General features: G+C 46.5%; 1 protein-coding gene across 1 annotated transcript in view; it reads left to right on the top strand.

Annotated features, from left to right (window-relative positions):
* The window catches only part of LOC149365765 (vitellogenin-6-like), a 41,118-nt gene that overhangs the window by 11,722 nt on the left and 9,672 nt on the right, over window positions 1-19,724 (top strand). Inside the window, exons 7-18 of the mRNA XM_089545910.1 lie at window positions 409-592; window positions 2,629-2,825; window positions 3,883-4,051; window positions 5,221-5,385; window positions 7,140-7,340; window positions 8,897-9,114; window positions 10,378-10,484; window positions 11,122-11,396; window positions 12,514-12,646; window positions 14,383-14,605; window positions 17,794-18,097; window positions 19,444-19,653. Coding sequence (XP_089402036.1) covers window positions 409-592; window positions 2,629-2,825; window positions 3,883-4,051; window positions 5,221-5,385; window positions 7,140-7,340; window positions 8,897-9,114; window positions 10,378-10,484; window positions 11,122-11,396; window positions 12,514-12,646; window positions 14,383-14,605; window positions 17,794-18,097; window positions 19,444-19,653 — 2,386 coding nt within the window. The remainder of the gene's footprint in view (window positions 1-408; window positions 593-2,628; window positions 2,826-3,882; window positions 4,052-5,220; window positions 5,386-7,139; window positions 7,341-8,896; window positions 9,115-10,377; window positions 10,485-11,121; window positions 11,397-12,513; window positions 12,647-14,382; window positions 14,606-17,793; window positions 18,098-19,443; window positions 19,654-19,724) is intronic.

Below are 19,724 nucleotides of genomic sequence, written 5' to 3'. Positions count from 1 at the left end.
ATGTTCCATACGAGTCGCTCGTACGGAATTATGGGAATATAGAATGCGTATCATATAGAACATTAAATGGACATCCATGTTTTTTGCAAGGGGTCCATAAACTCCATAAAATTTCCATAAAATGTGCGTGACGTCATATGGAGTTCGTATGTTTCCGTACTCGCTTTCCATAAAGTCCATACTGAGCTTATATCCTTAATACTGACTCTTTATAGTCCCTATGGGAATATTTGGAACTATTGGACTCTCCTTATGGAAACATTCAGTATGATTGTTGCTACGAAAACGGCATATCTTTTAGGAAAATGGACTTAACTACTTGTTACACTGCTTCCAGGGCACACGCTTGATTCATTGTTGCCACGAATATAACTCTGCATTTGTATGCGTTCTTTCAAACTCGTGCAGCCGAACCCTGGACCTGGAGGAAGAGCACGACGCCACCGTGGAGACCACCCTCCCCGAGGACGCCGAGAAGGACCACTCCCTGGCGCAGGGGTATGCTGTGTCTGACGACCTGAAGGACGTGGAGGAACTGAAGCACCCCAATCCTGTCTTCACCGAGTACGGCGTCCACACCAACAAGGATAAAGTGAGGCCAGCTTTCATTCCGTCTCCGCTCGCTCTGTTTCTGCGGCCTGATTCCCTCATGAGGATGCCTTTCCAGGCCACTGCTATCTTGATTTGACATACTTAGCCGGATTTAAGTGAAACGAAGCCGACGGTATGAGCATGCCCTCACTGTTCATCATAAACACGTCATATTAATTGTACTGCAGTCTGAAGTTCAGAGCCATTCTCAAAGAAAAAAAATGCGAGGTAACACGAAGCGTCTAAGAGGTCCTACATCACAAGTCATGAAACCAGCTGGTCCGAGGCTAACCAGGCCTCGTCGTAGTGACAAAGAAGGTGGGATCGAACGGTAACGGGGTGGAAGAAAAGGTGCTCCTGAATTGCACAAGGCGTGGATGAGACCGAGGCGGTATAGAAAGCAGGACTGGGTAAGAGAGAGTAGTTTGTTCATGTGAATGTGAATGTGACGAAGGCTGTGGAGTCTGGAGTGGGGATTTGTGAGGAACACGGCGGACCATATCGGAGATTTCATTCTTGTTTCTCAAGAATACAAGTGTCCCAGGTTGGTATATGAGGTCAGGTCCCTCCAGGAGCCTGGGCTTGAAATTTTCAGACGAGGCAAATTTGCGGGCAATGCCAGCATGATAAGGAATCAGCCTTAGTGTGACAGCGTAGGTAAGGCGTCTGGTGAGCTCCTTTTCTACATAGCCTCTTAATTTAAAAGAGTTCGATGTTGGGATAGTTGGATTTGTGACAAATTATACATATTTGTAGCGTTGTGTTTCTGTCCTGGTCGCGCTACAAATATACATAATTTAGCCTCTAAGTTGTGAAGGAAAACTACTTGCATTGATTGCACGTATGTTTTGCATCAAATCGATGTATACCGTGTAGCCGCAAGGGTTAGAGAGCGCTTAATGGCCGAAATCCTGTAAATTTATGATCCTGAGGACGATCTCGAGGGCTGTGATACGAGGAGAATCAATGTCATGACCTGGGGTGCAAATCTCTACCAGACATCACTTGCACCAAGCAGCACCGATCTGAGCTCATGAGGCATCTAGACTATTGTTGAATCAATGTTGGAGAGTGGTTGGTAACACTAGCAATGCGTCTGCTTTGGTTGATATAGACCGTGACGTGTTTTGTAATGGAGAAGATGCAGAGGTTATTTGGGAAGGCCCTTGCTATTACGGGCCTCTTGTTGAAGAATCCGGTGCTACTTTAAAAGCGAATTATCTGCTGGTCTCGATACAAGTCTAAAAAAGTCTCCCAGATGTAAGAAGGGCCTTATGGATTAAAAAGGCAGTATTTCTTATCTTTTGGTCCCGTGCAATCAATGAATCGCTACCTGGTCTTGGTATCTTTGATGCTTCTTAAAGTGAGGTAAGGAAATATATAAAGAATTTTACTGAGGGCTGATTCGGCGCCTAGCTGCCTAACTTTGCCGTCGCGAAGGCTGGCATGGTTACTGGCAATCCGGTGGATGCCATCAAAGAGGTTGTGGCAAACTTCGTCTATCTCACCTGGTTGCTCTTTTCCAAATACCATTGAGTGAGACTGAAGTGGCTGAAAGAAAGGCTCTGCTCCAGAATAAAGGCATCTACACTTTACCCTCACCTGAACCCGTCGAACCACCTGGTAATAGAGCGCATGCTATCGCCCTACCCTCTAAGTTTTGCCTCCATTTAGTTCTTTATTTTTAATTCAACGCAGAATCTTCGCGCTACATTGCGTCGTTTCTTCCCTTGTACGTCCATGTGCTGTTGCTCGGTGTGACCATCTTAGAAGCAAAAAGCTGCAAAATATTAAAAATAACTTATTTAAATTTTAGTATAAAACAAAATGCGAGGCAGCCCTTCAGTCCAGTTGGACAGACAATTAGCTTGATGAAGGTTAGCAACTCCGAGCAAGATCGTATCTCAACCCCTCAACTGCGCATGGACTTCAATTTCCCACTGTTTAGTTGAAAATCTTGAAAAGTGCTCACAAAAAAATACGAGCAGGGGGCCAGGCTCAGCAATTCAGCAAACCGTACCACATCGTTGTGCGCAGTTTGCGGAAGCCATGAAGAAGCTGGCGGAACTGGAATTCACCGACGATGACATCGCTGACATCGAGCGCAAGACGAGCGGAGCAACGAAATTCCTCACCTTGGTCAGCTCGTCCTCAAGCTTCAGCTACGACGACATTAACGACTTGTACCAGCACCACGTACTCACGGCTCCCGAACCGATCAAGGGAAGCATGGGGTAAGTCTGGGCCACAAGACAATGGCGACTAACTCCGCAGCTGGTAGTGTCTAAAATGCAGCGATGATGCAATCATAAAAGTAGGCAGAAATGCGAAGACCAATGGGAAAGTGCTGAAAAGAAAGTTGGGAGAAGGTGCTTGAAGTAATTTTTGAGCTCTGTGGTTGGGCTGACTGTTGTAACGTAGGCCTGTCAAGAACAGCCACACTAGGGCAGCGTTTGTGTTCCCTACGACCTTCGGGTCTTTCGGTCGCGCTGTCTTTAATATTGTGGGAATGAATGGTCATTCATTTCTCAAGTGTTCTGTGAAGATATTCAAGAAAACTTTGGGAGGGGGGGGGGGGGGGGGGAGTCTGCGATGCCTCGGTTGTAGCAGTGCTTCTGGATTCAGTACAACTGCGGGACCGAATGTTCGAAGTAGTAAAAACGGGAGCATTCTGAATGCTGCCATACGTCCGCAATAAAGCATAGTCTTTACACATGTCTGATGTGTATTCTCGTGAAAAGAGTACAGCACGATTGTGCCATAAGCTGTTTGCGCATACACGGCATTACAAAATAATAATCCTTGCCTATAGCATTTAGAGAGAGGACAGATAATGTGTTTAGTTCAATAGAATGTGACCAAGCGGTTGCAGGGATGCCTCACTCAGCAAGCCAACGTTTTTGGCAAGAGGACTTAGCTTCGGTGTTGTTGTTGTTGCTGCCGTTGTTGCCTTATTGACATGGCACATACTCACGACGGGGTATAGGCCAGGGTTCAGTGAGGAGACCCAAAAGAAGAGGGCAAAATGGTCCCAAGTTATTGGTTTCGCTTCCCAGGGGAATAGACGAGAACCAGTGCCCTTCTCATAACTTTTGCTCGCAGACTTTGTCTTCTCCCCCCCCAAGTGAAGTAGTCGAGCTCAGAAGGCTAGTTAGAACTTCCATCTTTCCCATTTGTCAATACAGCTACTCGGGAGCAATAAAGAGCAAGGCGTATTTTGTGTTAAGATAAGAAGAAAAAGCACGAAGTTGTAATCTAGTCTCTTATACAACTTCAACATGCACGTTACAGGCATCTGTTCCTGGACCTTCTCGCTGCCACTGGAATGAACCCGCACATATTGTTCGGCCTCAACCTCATCAAGAACAAGGACGTCAGCGAATCGGACGCTGATCGCTTCTACACAAAGATCCAACTCCACCTGAAGGAAGTCAGCGATGCCATTATCCATGCGATCAGCGTGAGTATTATTTATATCTATTGACAAAGTGACACGTGGTCCCAAAGCCGCCTGTCAGTTTCCCCGTGTTTCGCCACCCTTAAATTCCAAAACAGGGAAACCACTGTGATCAGTAGGGCATTTGACGGTGATCAATGCAGATCTTGTAGTTTAAGACGTTGCTGCTCTTTCCTTTTTCACTTTCATGGCGAATATTGCCGTATGTTAGGTACGTAAGAACAGCAAGAAAATGGTAGGGTTTTAACGTAGCTAAACTGAGCAGACGTGCGAAAGCGTGTGTTTAGCCTGACTGGCTCATAGTTTTGCTTTGCTGGGTCGTCGGCAGGTGTGGCGACGATATTAGATTCAGGTTAAGCTTTCATCGAAGTTACGATGATCTGATCTGTTGGCGCAGCAGATGGAAGTTGATTAAGACGACGATGTGCAATGTACAGCGTGATAGTGTGTTGCAGTTTAACACGAAGCGTGATTGGCGTGATTGGAGTGAGTGCCCTCGTGTTGTGGCCAGCGAAGCTCATCTATTCGAGCATCCGTGGGTTCCAAATCCAGTAGCGGCAATGTTTACTTTATCTCTGCGTGGGATTTTGCTATCCTAGGTTTCGGCAGGGTCACCTCAGAAATCAAGTTTAACACAAACTCGGTGAGCCGGTTAGACCTCGTGAAATAGTGCTTTCGCACAAGAAAGTAGCAACAAAAGGGTTAAATGTTGGGCTAGTTGGTGTTCAGACTTCACAGATTTATTTTAGCTCAAAAGACGGGACGACAGAAAGACAGAACGAACACCTTTTGCGCTAAAATATGCCTGTAAAGTAGCAACAGGACAGGGTATTCCTGAGCCCTACAGTTAGAAAAAACGGGACAGAATCGTACTAAAAATACGACAAAATATTTTGTCATTCGGTCATAACGATGGATTTTTCTGTATTATTGCAGTATTTTACGACTGCGTTGTTGTATTTTTTGCTGCATTTTTCTGCAGTTTTTTTGCTGTAATTTCTGTAGGGACAGCGCAATGCTATAGGCTATTCTGTTGTGACTACAAAAGTTTCTGGTGTTAGTACAGTTTCATGGCCAGAAATACCACAAAAAAATATCATCTGACGGCAGAAACTTATATGCGCTTTTCGACTGGAAAGGCTCACGATCCGCACATGCGTTCCTTTCACCAGGACTCCTGCAAGTCGGAAGCCGTGAAACCCCACCACGAAGTATGGTCTACCTGCAAGCTGACAGCCAGCGCCATCGCAGGCGGCAAAGCTTGCAAGGGGGCCAAGAACGACCACGAGGAAGACCATGGCAGCTGCAGGCCCGAGATCGTCGCGCACTTGTTCAACGTGAGTGCCTCGCGGAACGCATTTACCGCGCGGAAGCATTAAGATCGCGTATTGTGCCTGCCCGTCTGAGAGGATGTTCCGCCGTATTCTGCATCGAATTTGCAAAAGCTGGAGTATGTGGCCACTGCTTTGACTTATTAGCCTATCTACGAGCAAAATCATACACGTTTACTCATGCTCACTCTTACTGCTAAGATAAGAGCCAAAGCCACAGTAGGACCATATGCCGCAGAACTAACGAGATATTCAGACAGGGTGAGAGAGACGGAAGCCTCAAGGGCGCGTTCGTTATCGCGGCTTCCAATTTATCTGACAACCAATCTGCATGAAAAGTAAAACTTTTGGAATCAGAGAATCGCAGCAGCGGAACAATCGAGTGCCTACACAATTGCAGCCTCTAGACAGTTGGAGCAGAATATAGCGCTTCCAGGGCCGACGGTACTTGCCTAGAAGCCACATATCCGAGGGGTTAAAAATTTTTCATGCTTCCATTGTTGGTGCTGAGAAATTCACCTTTAGGTTGTGGCTTAACCCTGCCTCACTTTGATGTAACTAATTAGTTCAGCAGTCAAGCATAAAGTGACCAAGTAAATTCGCTTCTCCTTCGAAGGTCTGCCGCTCACTCAGCACCGAAGACCAAATAGACCAAATGGGCGCCGCCGCGGTGGCTCAGTGGTTATGGTGCTCGGCTGCTGACCCGAAAGACGCGGGTTCGATCCCGGCCGCGGCGGTTGAATTTCATTGGAGGAGAAATTCGAGGCCCGTGTACTGTGCGATGTCAGTGCACGTTAAAGAACCCCAGGTGGTCGAAATTTCCGGAGCCCTTTACTACGGCGTCTCTAATAGCATTAGTCGCATTGGGACGTTAAACCCCACAAACCAAACCAGACCAAATGGAGGCTCAAGCGACCACCTGGCGCCATTCTGGATCACCTGTTTCTTTTGTCCAGCGGATTCTGATACTGCGCCGTTGTGTCATCTCGGCATCTTGTTGTCGCAGTAGCGAGTGACTCTATGAGAGCGAACTCATCACCATCATCATCAGCCTGACTACGCCCACTGCAGGGCAAATGCCTCTCCCATGTCTTTCCAATTAAGCCTGTCCTTTGCCCGCTGCGGCCATCGCATCCCCGCAAACTTCTTAATCACATCCTTCCACCTAACTTTCTGCCGCCTCTTGCTACGCTTCCCTTCTCCTTGGAATCAACTCCGTTACCCTTAAGGACCAGCGGTTATCATGCCTTCGCATTGCATGCCCTGCCCAAGTCCATTCCTACCTCTTGATTTCGAATGCGACATAATTAACCCGCGTTTGTTTCCCACTGAGCCCACTTCCAGTCTTTTAACGTTAAACCTATCCTTTTTCTTTCCATAGCTCGCTGCGTTGTCCTTAGCATAAGGTGAAGCCTTTTCGTTAGCCTCCACGTTTCTGCCCCATAGGTGAGTACTGGTAGGATACAGCTGTTGTATACTTTTCTCCTAATGGATATTGGTAAACTGCCATTCATGTTCCGAGAGAAACTCCCGCATGCGCTCCACCCATTCTTATTCTTCTAATTATTTCAGTATGTGGTCACTACCTGCCCTAAGTAGGCTCATTCCCTTACCACTTCCAGCACCTCGCTACCAACTAAAGAACCGTGTAACGCTCTAGGCACGAGTCTCGAAGTGCCTCAGGCGATCAATCTTGTCTACCATACTGGCGAGAAACTTTGCCACTAACGCCCTTCGTTTTTGTTTTCTTTACTCTGCAGTACTCCGTGACCCCAAGTGATACAGAGCATGACAAGGACTACGAGATAACGACTTACCTCCGTGCGGCCGGCAACCTGGCCACTCGCAAGTCCATCCACTACCTGGAACGATTCATCTGCCCCAAGTCTCACGCCAGCGAGCACCACAGGATGTCCGCGCTGTGGGCTCTCAAGCAGGCCTCCAAATTTCACCCCGAACTGGTTAGTATACATTAAGCACAACAGGGAGACTAACGTGAATTTCATCTGTTGCTGAATGTTGGGGAGTAACATCCACAGGTCCTTGCTTAACGTTTCATCCGAGCCCGAGAGCATTTACTCGTGAAACGCAGAAATACGCAAGGCATACAATGAAGCCTTCCACTCAAGCTGGTTAGGACATAAATTAGGACCACGTGGTGTAATACCGTGCACGCCATCTGTTGAAAAAGCCGCTGTCCTTTACCTGTTGTGAGTCGCATCGATATGCCCTTTTTGACATGTGTTCTTTTTTAATTTGTTACATTTTTTTAGACACACATATATGCACAGAGTTCAGTTATGCAAACCATCTCTAGGCTCCATTTCTTTCTCAAGTTGTTCCTTTTTTATTTCACGTACAAAGCGGAAACGTGAGTGATCTCACTGGCTTCTTCGAGAGCACAGGACGTGCAAATAGGCGTTCTTTTTGAAACGTTTGCTTGGAGAAAACAATGCGGCCACACATGCGCAAAATGCACTGAACATGGTTAACGTTTACTAAAATAAAACGTCTTCACAGCCCCTCAAAAGAGGACGTCTGTCGGCAATATATGGCACGGGTGTAAAGGCAGATATGGCATCTCATACTCTAAAAGGACTGTGTTAGAATTGGATTAACGAAGGGAAACACGTAGAAGTTTCAGTTATCTATATTGTCGGGTTCAAAGATCGTAGTCAGTGCCCATATTAATAGCAATTTATATAGATGCAACTGTGGTTTAATTATCCACGATAGAGTTGCTGCATCGCAAGACACGCAGCATTAGTCAGCAACAGAACATCTTTTCGTTCAAGCGACTTTTTTTCTATGCATTGCCGTCAATGTGGTCCTCTTCAAACCCTGCTGGTAGTGCACAGACGCCGTGAACACAGCCTGGCAGGGTAGTTCCAGCATCGCCCTGCTGAGTTTCTTTCGTGCCGGCATGCCGCCAAAAGAAAATGCAAGACTGCAGCGGACATTAAAGGGCTCCTAAAACACCCTTCGGCACATATCGGTGCATCGCATCCCACCATACCCACGTCGCATGTTGTATTTTTTTTTTACAGTTCCAAGAAGCTGGGGCCAGAGAGACACCCTTTTTATAATGAGCAGTATCCATTTTCTCAGCTTTATCAGACGTTAAACACTTTACAGAACCCCGAGTTTAGGAATCGGTGTTTACTTCGAAAGAGGCGTCTGTTGCAAGCTTCTCCCCTACTGAAACGTTCCTTATGAGCCGCTCGTATGGAATTATGGGAATATAGAGTCCATAAGATATGAAAGAATATGTGAATATCTATATCTTGTCTCTACGGAGTCTATAGGCATTCTAAACAATTCCTATACGATTTCCATACAATGTACTTGACGTCATACGAAGTCCGTAAGAGTCCGTAAGTGATACCATACAGTCCATACCAGGCTGCATATGCTCCATACTGACTGCATAAAATTTTTTATGCAAACGATCCATGCAGTTGTGGAACTCGTCATATGGAAACTTTCAGTAAGGTCTCCGCGACCTTCTCTCCCGCAGGCCCGCTCCATTGCCCTGCCCGTGTTCCACAATGAAAGCGAGCCCAGCGAGATCCGTATCGCCGCACTGCTCGTGGTGTTGTTCAGCAACCCGGATCTGTACGTGCTGCGCCACATCGCCCTGGAGATCATCACCGAACCCAGCGATCAGGTGGTGGCGTTTGTAACCAGCGCATTCCGATCCGTGGCGAAGTCCAAGTACCCCTGCCACCGTGAGCTGTGAGTACTGTTGATCTATTTATTTATTTATTTTTGTTTATTTATTTCAATACCCTAAAGGCCCAATGCGGGCATTACATAGGGGGGATTCATCAAAGAAAACAACAGATATACAACGTAGAATACAAACGGCTGAAAACAGAAGTAAACAAGTTGAGATGGCAGGTACAAGTTAATAAGAGAAAGAAAAAAAAAGCGTGGATGAGGTATTTGAAAAAATGCACATGTAGCAGTCCCCGCAAAAAAAATCAAGAAAAATCCCGGCTTCGAAAGTTACTAAACACAGCATCTAACATTTTGCGGAACGTTACGGCCAACACGCACACACACTGGAGCAACCAAGGAAAAAAAAAACATAAGAAGTGAATCACACAGTGATAAAAAAAAAAGAACGCACATCAACATATGTTAGAATTTTCTAAATAGGACCAAAGAGCTGTTTGAAATGATGATGTTTCAGCGATAGTCGCAGTGCTAGAAGGAAACGAATTCCACTCTTCGATAGACAGGACCAAAGGTGAGTATTTGTATTGTTCTGTCCGAGCGAAAATAGGTTTAATCTTGTGCATGTGATCTATACGAGCCGATGTACTGGTCGATGTCACTGGTCGATCCCATCATGCTGTTCTGGATGATTTCGATCTCGACTGGTCACAATGATGACAATGGCTAATCCGGGACATTGAGAGATCAAAAGCACTATGATGCCGGTATTTGTGCCTGCCCGTATGAGAAATCTATGCTGTATTTTACTTGTACGTTTTTGAAGTCAAACAGAAACACGGAATTCACTATAAAATATAGAATTTCACATCAGTCCTCTGCATACCCTAATTAAAGGCCATTCAAAAGTACGATCAGCCAATTTTTTCTCACCTTTGACAAAGGCCAGTTAATTGCTTCCAAAATATTACGAATCAAACAGACAATGAATTTCCTCACAGTGGCTCAAAGCGAAATGCGACTACTAGCGCAACTAAGCCTATTCAGAACCCACCACAGGATGGAACGTATAACGTCTCCCACCTCAATTTTCTACACTTTAACTGAACAAAAAACTTATTGTTTGTAGGGTATCTCACGGAGACCAGTTTTAATCCTCAATGTCGCCCACTAGCTTCTTATAAATGACGATAAGAATGTCTGCGTGATGAACGGCGCATCCACCAACGCTTGCTGTCTCGTTGCGCTTGGAGTGCAATGTGGATGTCTGCGCTACAAGTCAAGCAGCACAAAGCATCTACCGTTGGCTATTGCTTTCAGGGCCCGTCACATGCGCTACGTGCTTCCAGTGTGGGACCACGTTCCTAGGCTCAGGAAGCCAGTAGACAAGAGCTCATCTCACCTGGAGATCTCTTCTTCATACTACCGTAAGCTATTTTATGCATCGTATGTTCAACCGGCGCCCGTTCACTGAAATCTACCGGTTTCTGTTTCTTACTAAAACAGCTTGTAACCTGCAACTTCTCATTCTTAGGGCGTATTGCAAAAAAAGCAGCAAAACGATTTTACCATTCTATCAATGGTACGCGCAAGCAGTCGAAGCATTCTGAAAGTGCGCTTAATAAACTATATGTTTATGTAAGCATTGTGCAATGTTGAACTAGAAATAACTTGTAATAACTAGAAATAACGTAATTACGTCAAAAGTTCAGCATCTCGGAGCGACTTTTAAACAGAACATCGAGTTCCCGTTGCAATTTGTATGAAAGTAAGCAACTTCATGCTTGTTTTCTCTGGCTAACATCAAGTGCCTGGGTGGGTATAATTGCCTGACTGAAATTTCAAAGCGAAGTAGCACGACAAAGCGAAGTAGCACGACACCTCAGTGAAAATCGGCGCTACCTTGGATGTATTGCGGACGTTCTAAACGTTCACAAGACGTCCATGGTACTTTTAGTGTCCATTGAGACTTGCATTCGCAACTAACGGTCATTAGCCCACGTTACTTTTCTTAGGGTCCCGATGGTTAACGAGTTCCTTTGCTGCGTATGCTTGTATCCGCAGCCAAGTACGACTTCGGCAGCATGACATCTTCGGAGATGATCCGATCCCGGGACAGCTACATGCCACGAAACATGTACATCATGCTGAGGGACTACAGGGCCGGCCGCTCGTACGACACACTCACCCTGTCCTTCGAGAGCTGGGGTTTGGACCGGCTGTTCAACGAACTCGTGGGCCCGGACCCGGGATCTAGCAAGGATATCTGGAACTTCTTTGGCCGCCGACGATTCCCCCGGGAGGCTTCGGCCAAGGAGCTCAAGGAGATCGAGACAGCTGTGAGTGCGCTGGAACTTTCGGAATGTTGTTTTGCCTTAGTACAGCTGGCGAGCAAAAAAAATAGGCAGAGATACCTCAGACTGCTTATGTGTTGGAATTCAAAAGCATTACTGTAGCTGGCTGCATTGACGACCCCCCCCCATACACACACACACACAGACGCGAGCGTATGACAGCACATGGAACGCTGCACTACGAACGGTTGCATCACAGTTTTGATAGGAAAATTGTTTTCTGTGAAAAGGAAATGATGCAGTAACTGCCTCACATCTCGGTGGACACTTCAACCGCGCCTTAACGAAAGGGGTAAAGAGAGTTGGAACGCATACAAGTGAAGGTGCAGGTGTCGTCGGTTCGAATCTCTGTGGCAAGCTAACCTCCAACTTGGCTAGCACACGTAGTCTATATGAAACGGGAAATCTTATTACAACACCCGGAACGCTGTACGGAACGCTGAACGCTCACAATTTTTCTATGAATGTCAGGAAAACTGACGCCACATGATGTCGCCCAGTGGCGAGTATATAAAGGCGAACGACACACATAGTATTATCTGAAGTGGTGGTGCTTGGCTTCCTGTGTGCGTCCTACGACCGCTTAATGGCGTCACCCTATTTTTGTAGAGAAAGGTACATTGGCCACGAACTTGCGATTTCTCTGTGGCTGTGCTCCGAGAAGGCACAGAGACCGACCTTGAGCCGTTGCCTAGCAACCGCGGCAGCTGGCGGACGCCGCGCTCTCGCCGCGCCATCTGGCATGACGTCACACCGCGCGCCTCGCCGCGGAGCCACCGCCGCCGTTCGGTATGACGTCACACCTCTTGCCTCGTCGTTGCGCTCGCCTTAGCTTTCGCTACGTAGATCCTGGCATAGCCGAGCTAGGCCATTACCAATTTTTTCTTGCCATGGCTGGGATTTTCTATACCGTCTGCGAGTAGAGAGACGCACACACGCCGCCGGTTTTTCTCGTAATGGGACTGTAATGCTTTCGCTTTAAAGCAATACGCGGCTGTTCTGACCACGCGAGATCTTCTGCTTACTCTCAGAACGCTTGATATTTGCATTCTTGGGGGAAGTCTTTTCCGTTCCGCCTCTCTTTCATCCCTCGAACGCGCAGCTGCCGATCGCCGACCGCGAGTACGACCCGATGTACGCCCGCCTGACCCTGTCCATGTTTGGCAAGACCGTCGACAGCTGGGACATCGGAGACACCATCGTGGAGCTCCTGAAAGAACTTGCGGAAGAGAAAGGTGAGTCAGCGAGCCCGATCCGAGGTTTTCCCGTCGCGAAATGAGAATTATAATACTTTTATTGCGACTGAAGAAAACAGTACATGTATTCAGGCCTGTAAAAACCTTCTATAACTGAACGGCAGTGCACGGCAAGCAACAAGACGTTACACGGAAAACGAACGCAGAAACATTATTATAAACTTGAATATACAAGGCGTGAACTATTCGCCCGCAAATTTATTCAGGCTGTTTGAAAAAAAAAAAGCAAACAGTATGCCAAAATTTTGATCGTCTAGCTGCAGATATTTTTATTCGCGCGCCAAACTCTAGGCGCAAGCTGTTTCTGCAGAAATTAACTATAACTGACTGCCCACGGAAGTCCCTGCATACCGTGTGTTTCACCTAAGATGTTCATCAATTTTAAAAGAGGCTTTTTGACTTAGAAGAGCTCGTTTTTGGCGACTGGTAGGCTGTTGACTAATATTGAGTAGTTAGATTTTAACTGTTACTGATAGTCTCCTTACATATTCAGAGCAGCCGCGATGGCTAAGTGATTATGGTGCTCGGCTGTTGACCCGAAAGACGCGGGTTCAATCTCGGCCGCGGGGCTCGCGTTTCGATGGAGGCGAGATTCTAGAGGCCCGCGTAATTAAACAATGAGGGAGGTTCGCATACACTACACATAAGTACCCCCGAAAGCAGAATACTGGACAGCCGTAGCTCAGTCGGTAGGGCACTGGACGCGAAATTAAGAGGTCGTGGGTTCCTATCCCGCCGGCGACCTCTGGCTGTTTTTCTTCTGCTTTCTAATTCATTATCTTTAAAATTACTACCCTATTAAACTCCCTTCGACAAACATAAGCAGTTATTTTTTTTTTAAATCCTCTATGTTCCTCGGTTTCGGTGACTTTTGGCTTCTACCATGTATGTTATAACGAGCCACTCTTTCCCCTTCCCTTTTCTGCTAGAATTTGATGTTTTTTTGGGGCGATCAATAACTTCTATTCAGAATTATGTTTCTTTTGCTTAGCTATTATCCATGTATCTGCCTTGTATCATTACCGAGAATGTTTTTACTAGTACACTGTGAATTTCTCGTCTTATTAATAACAGAATTGTTCATTTAGTTTTCAGTCATGACTTTTTATGTTCTGAATTACAAATTTGCAACTGACGATGCCAAATATCATTTCTACATGTCAGTGCGCACATGAATTGTTAAGGGGCACAGACCCCGTCAAGCTGTCTTTTTCAGCTTTTTGTCTGTGCTCCAGACCTCTGTAAAGGCGTCGAATAAAGATGAATGAATGAATGAAATGTTCCAATATTAAAGGATACATGGTGCAATGGTTGGTGTGCGATATTCGCACAATATGTGCCACTTAAAAAAATAAATATCGGACGTTAAGAGGGGCTCAGAAATAGAGCACTGCTTTTTAGGATACAAGAACAGTCATACGGAGAAGTGGACGTGATGCCAGAGAGAAGAATCTAAAAGTAACAAGCACACGTATTCTGCAGTCACACTTTGCACTCGCCGACGAGCCAATGTTTGCAAACGAGTATCTGACGTTCCTTGTGTTGCACCCGTTTAGTATGCTAGTAACGTATTCTTTTCCCTTGCACAAGGTAGTGCTCGCAATGAAGGAAGCGGAGCCCTTAGAATACTCACCACTCCTTGGAAGTGTAACTGCCTTGCTCTAAGCCCTACTCCGAAGCCTAAAGCAAATCGCGCTCGTTCTTTCTGCCCCCAGATCATCCTGAGAAGGCTGCCAAGAAGCTCCTGGGTGAAGGACATGACCACAAGAAGCACTACTACTTGAGCCACGACAAGGCGTGGGCGACCGCTACAGACATGGGCGTGCCCGTCTTCTTCGATTTCAAGCAAGCGGACTTCTTCTACGCCCAGATCCACAATCTGGACCTCGAGGCTAACGACAAAGCGGAGCTCACCTTGCAACTCAAGCGACACTACGTGTGAGTGTCGTGCCACGTTTCTACAATGCAGACAACCTCCAAACTGTTGATCAAATGTTTAGGGGAATCCCCCAAGGTGGAGTAGATTTGTAATAAGGGAGTAATTACTCATTGGCATCGACCCGAGCGCAGCCATACGGCTGCGACCAACACTGTTCCCACCAACACTGACCAACACTGGCCAACACTGTTCCCACTTCGAGTTTTTGATCAATTCGCTCTCGCCCTACCATAAGCTTGCCGTCCTGGTTAGCTCAATTGGTAGAGCGACTGCTCCGGTGAAGCGGTGGTCCTGGGCTCGAACCCCGGACCAGGACGAATTTTTCTTTAACTACGAAGGTTCTGTGAAAGCTGTATAGCTTTCCTTTGTAGCCGTATGGCTGCGCTCGGGTGGATGCCAATGAGTAATTACTCCCTTATTACAACCTCCAAACTGGTGTGTCTCACATACCGTGTGTGAAAAACTGCGAGGAGACTTTGGCAACTAAAGTGTTGAGAGGCGAAACCTGAGGACACTATGACGTGACGACTTCCGGTGGATGTGACGTCACACCGTTCCCGTGGCTATATCGATACCCAAATTATACATCTTTCGGGGATCCTAAGTGCTAATTACGGTTAATTGCACATTTTTCCATCTAATTTAACACAAATCCGAAGTTTTTCCGACCATTCTGTAACTGTTTTCACTATGCCTTGACGACTTCCGGTGGATGTGACGTCACACCGTTCCCGTGGCTATATCAACGTCCGTGCTATTTCGACGCAATTTGGACGTTTTTTCGTATAATTAATTAACTAATTAATCTAAATTGCTAAATTTGGTAAATTGGTTTTTGAGGAAAGGAAATGGGGCAGTATCTGTCTCGCATATCTCGGTGGACACCTGAACCGCGCCGTAAGGGAAGGGAAGAAGGTAGGAGTGAAAGAAGAAAGGGGGAAGGGGTGCTGTAGTGGAGATCTCCGGAATAATTTCGACCACCTGGGGATCTTTAACGTGCACTGACATCGTACAGCACACGGGCGCCTCTTGCGTTTCGCCTCAGTCATCAAACTTGGCTTCTAGGTTCATTCTTTCCTCCTCTATCTGAAGTATCCATTGGTTTTCTTCTATCTTTTTTAATTCCCGAGTTAAACGCATGTATGAACCTTAAAAGCTGTTGATGCACTTGAGATTGTGTGCCTGCATTTGTGCCTCCAGATTTGTTTGTTTATTTACGGTGTGGTCGCGAAAGCCATCGCTTTTGTAAAGAAAGCCGCGGTTCGCAGTGTTCAGCTTTCATGCCGCAGTCGACAACAGGTAAATGCGCGGACGGATGGTGTAAGCGCAAAGAGAAGAATGTGCTTTGTGGCACAAAAAGAAAGAAGCAGGAAAAGCAGCTGAGAGTGAGAGATGAGATCGACCTTTGTTCTTGGGCGAAACATCTAAAACATTCTTGAACAAAGTTTTGAATATTGGAAAATTGTAAGGTACTTTTATGGAGGTATAGAAGGTAGTGGCCCATTCCTCCGATGTGAAGCAAAATGTTTCTTTTAAAGTTTTTCCATCACTCGCATCGAGCAGTCAAAGACTGCCATATAAAAATAATGTGGAACACCTTTTACTATAGCGAGAAAAATAGCAAAAAAAAACGCGTCTGCCGACGGGCGACCTGAGGATATATTGATTGTAATAGCGAAATCTTACAATGTATGACAAAAATGTGTTCATATGCTTTTTCCCATTCAAAAATGCTTTCGTGCAGAATTGTTGGGTATGCATTTGCCAGAATTTAAGTAAGCCCAGAAAATCGGCACAAGCCCTTCTAGTTTGCGTTACTGCCACTGCGTACTGCATGGCGCTGAGCGTTACACATTTCCACGGGAATTTCGAATTCTTGTTGCTCCCCACTGATTTCCTATGGCCGTAAGGTGTAGTCAGTCAGCGCGCAGGAATCATTAAGTCCGATTATGCGACGCCTAGGAATAGGAGGCCATCGGTATCACATTTTCGCGCACCACCTCACAGCACCCTTTAGCTCTGCCTTAATTACAAACCCAAATATTCCCATTGAGAAACGTGCTGCTCGCTACTGACGGACACTAGTTAAAGACGTCCAGGAAAACTGGGCATGCTGGTGAGCATCCCTGCCACATCTGCTCGTGCTACGGCAGCAATGCATGGTGAAAGAAGGATCAATGTAGGAGTAGGATTCAACTTAAAAACAGAGCTTGGCAGCAATGAACCATGACACGCGGCGGTATGCATTAAACAAACCAGATGGATGAATTTCTTTCGCTTTTGGATGTTTGGTTAGCTCCAACTTGCATACCACATCGGTGGCCTAGTGGTCTGAGCATGCGCCTCGCACGCGGTAGGGGCGGGGTTCGATCCCATGTACCGCCGGGTACCCACCTGGGATGCAATGGGTACAAACTATCTCCTGGTCTGGTGCTCGTCTTATTTCGGGTGCAAAGCTTGCGAAATGGCTCTCTGACCCCATTTTGCGCACAACAATGTACCTTATGTCATAGCGCTCTTTGGCTGCCTTTGTACAACAAAAATCCATCATCATCATCATCATCAGCTTCAACTTGAGGTTCACCTTTTGGGGAACTTATGATGTTGGTTAGAAGAAAAGCTTCAACAAGGGAATATTTTATGGTCGCGGAGGGTGTGTGTGTGTGTGTGTGAGGCGGTCGTGCATGTCAGAGAGGCTTCACTGCCGAGTGAAGTCACATCCGACTCTGATATTGTCGTATCTTCCGCCTCAAGCGAGTGAATGAGTGAAAAACTTTATTGAACTCTAGATTCGTTGGTTTTCTGCGGTCTTCAGATGGCTTCGGCCATCTTCTTGCACAACGGTCGGTTGCCCTTAGTCCAGGGCTCCGCTGGATGCTGCTGCCAGTTGTGCTGGACGAATCAGACCTTCTTGGTCCACCGCGGCGATCGCTGGAGAGCCCTCCCTCCCACTGCTCCGCACTCGGGATTGATACAACGGTTACCACGTCTATCTTCTGGCATGACCACGTTATGTGATACAGCGGGGGTGTTTCTTGGCACCAGGGGCATTTGTCATTGTATCAAACGACTGGCCGGCTGCCTTTCACCTTCCCGGTGACTGCGACTTAACACGCGCGTTACGGTTGCTTGATGTACAATTAACTACACTGCTTGCTTTCTTTTCTTTCTCCGACTGCCAAACCAGATACGAATCCGCGTCATACCAGACGATCGGCTTCTCGCCTCAGTTCACGCACCAAGCCCTGGGAACGGGCTACACCTCAAAGACCATCATCTCGTGGCCGCTCGACATGCAGGCAACGCTGGCTCCCCTGGAGGGCAAGCTGAAGCTTCATCGCCCTCTGCACCTGCCCTGGAACTTTGCCGTCCACACGTTCCAACCGTTCACATTTGCCCTGCCTTTCGACATGAACACCGACCCGACCCAGGCATTCGCCGCATTTGCCAACGGAATGAAGCCTCTCTACAGGCCCGAAGAATTGCATCCGGTGAGCCAGAGAGAAAGCGGAGTTTGTAGAGGCACGAGTAACGTGCCTCTACAAACTACTTGCTGGTCAAATGTTTAGGGGAATCCCCCAAGGTGGAGTAAATTTGTAATAAGGGAGTAATTGCTCATTGGCATCCACCCGAGCGCAGCCAATTGATCAATTCGCTCTCGCCCTACCATATGCTTGCCGTCCCGGTTAGCTCAGTTGGTAGAGCGACTGCTCCGGTGAAGCGGTGGTCCCGGGTTCGAACCCCGGACCCGGACGAATTTTTCTTTAACTACGAAGTTTCTGAGGAAGCTGTATAGCTTTCCTTTGTAGCCGTATGGCTGCGCTTGGGTGGATGCATATGAGTAATTACTCCCTTATTACAAACTACTTGCTGGAAACCAGGAAATCAATTTACTTTCGCTTCAGCAATGAGCGTAATGTCTAAGAGGGGCATTGAGTTTAAATTCAGCTTTAAAACTTTGGGAGCAATTACTGTGTGCTGGCAAATCGTTTCCTGTATTCATACCCAACAATTGTGGACAAAAGAATTTCTTTAACGGGAAAGAGTTTATGAACGCCATTTTTTCATACATTGTAAGATTTCACTATAAAAGTTATATACCCGCACATCTCCCGTCAACATGCTAGCACTTTTTCGCTGTTACCGTTTTTGCGGCCGTCAAAAACGTTCCCCATTGCTTTTCTGAGGCAGTCTTAACTGCTCCATGCGAGCGAAGGAAAGACTTTAAAAAAAAATGCCTTTGCTACACGTCGGAAGATTAGACCATTACTTTCAATATTTCCGTAACATAAGCTTAAAATTTTCGAATGTTCAAAATTTTTGTCCAAGAATGTTGTACATGATTCCCTGCACATAGGAGTTACCAAGAGAATGAAATGAGAGAGCACTTCATCCTGCCTGCGTTATGCGCGCCATCGTGGCGCAATCATATTGAACAAAAACAGCGAGCAAAAGAGCGACAGCCAATTTTTTCTTTCTTTCTTTCTTTCTTTCTTTCTTTCTTTCTTTCTTTCTTTCTTTCTTTCTTTCTTTCTTTCTTTCTTTCTTTCTTTCTTTCTTTCTTTCTTTCTTTCTTTCTTTTCTTTCTTCTTTCTTTCTTCCTTCCTTTTCTTCTTTCTGTCTTTCTCTCTTAATCCGTTTTGTCGGCACACTTACTGGAAATCGATTTCAAATAGCCTATGGCAGTAGCATCGCAGCTCTCTCTATGACTTCATTGCTTGCTTGTCCGCTACAAGCCCTGCACTTGCGACGTAGTTGAATGCGCGGGTCAGAGAATGTCGGCTATATATGCAGTATGTATTGAAATATTTTTTTCTTTACTCGGGGTCGTACGCAGCTGGACAAGCACTACTTCGATGACCTCCTCGGCATCAGCCTGCGTGCCAAGGGTCACGTGATCAGCAGAAATCTGCACCGAGCCATGCGTGAGCTTTACTACAGGATGACGCCCCGGGATCGCCTCCAGTACCTGGTCATCAACCCCTTTTGGAACTACCGCGACGTGAAGCTGTCCCTGGCGCCCGCGGCGGAAGATCCTACCAAAGAGGTGCGCTTCGCCTGAAGTCGGCTTTAGAAGCACACTTATCAGGCACTCGGTTCACGGAACAAAAACGCCAT

The sequence above is a fragment of the Amblyomma mixtum genome, chromosome 1, assembly GCF_055824585.1.
Source record: "Amblyomma mixtum isolate Tamu chromosome 1, ASM5582458v1, whole genome shotgun sequence".
NCBI lineage: Eukaryota > Metazoa > Arthropoda > Arachnida > Ixodida > Ixodidae > Amblyomma > Amblyomma mixtum.
The sequence above is the reverse complement of the archived record's forward strand: the minus strand, read 5'-3'. Positions and strand labels throughout refer to the sequence as shown.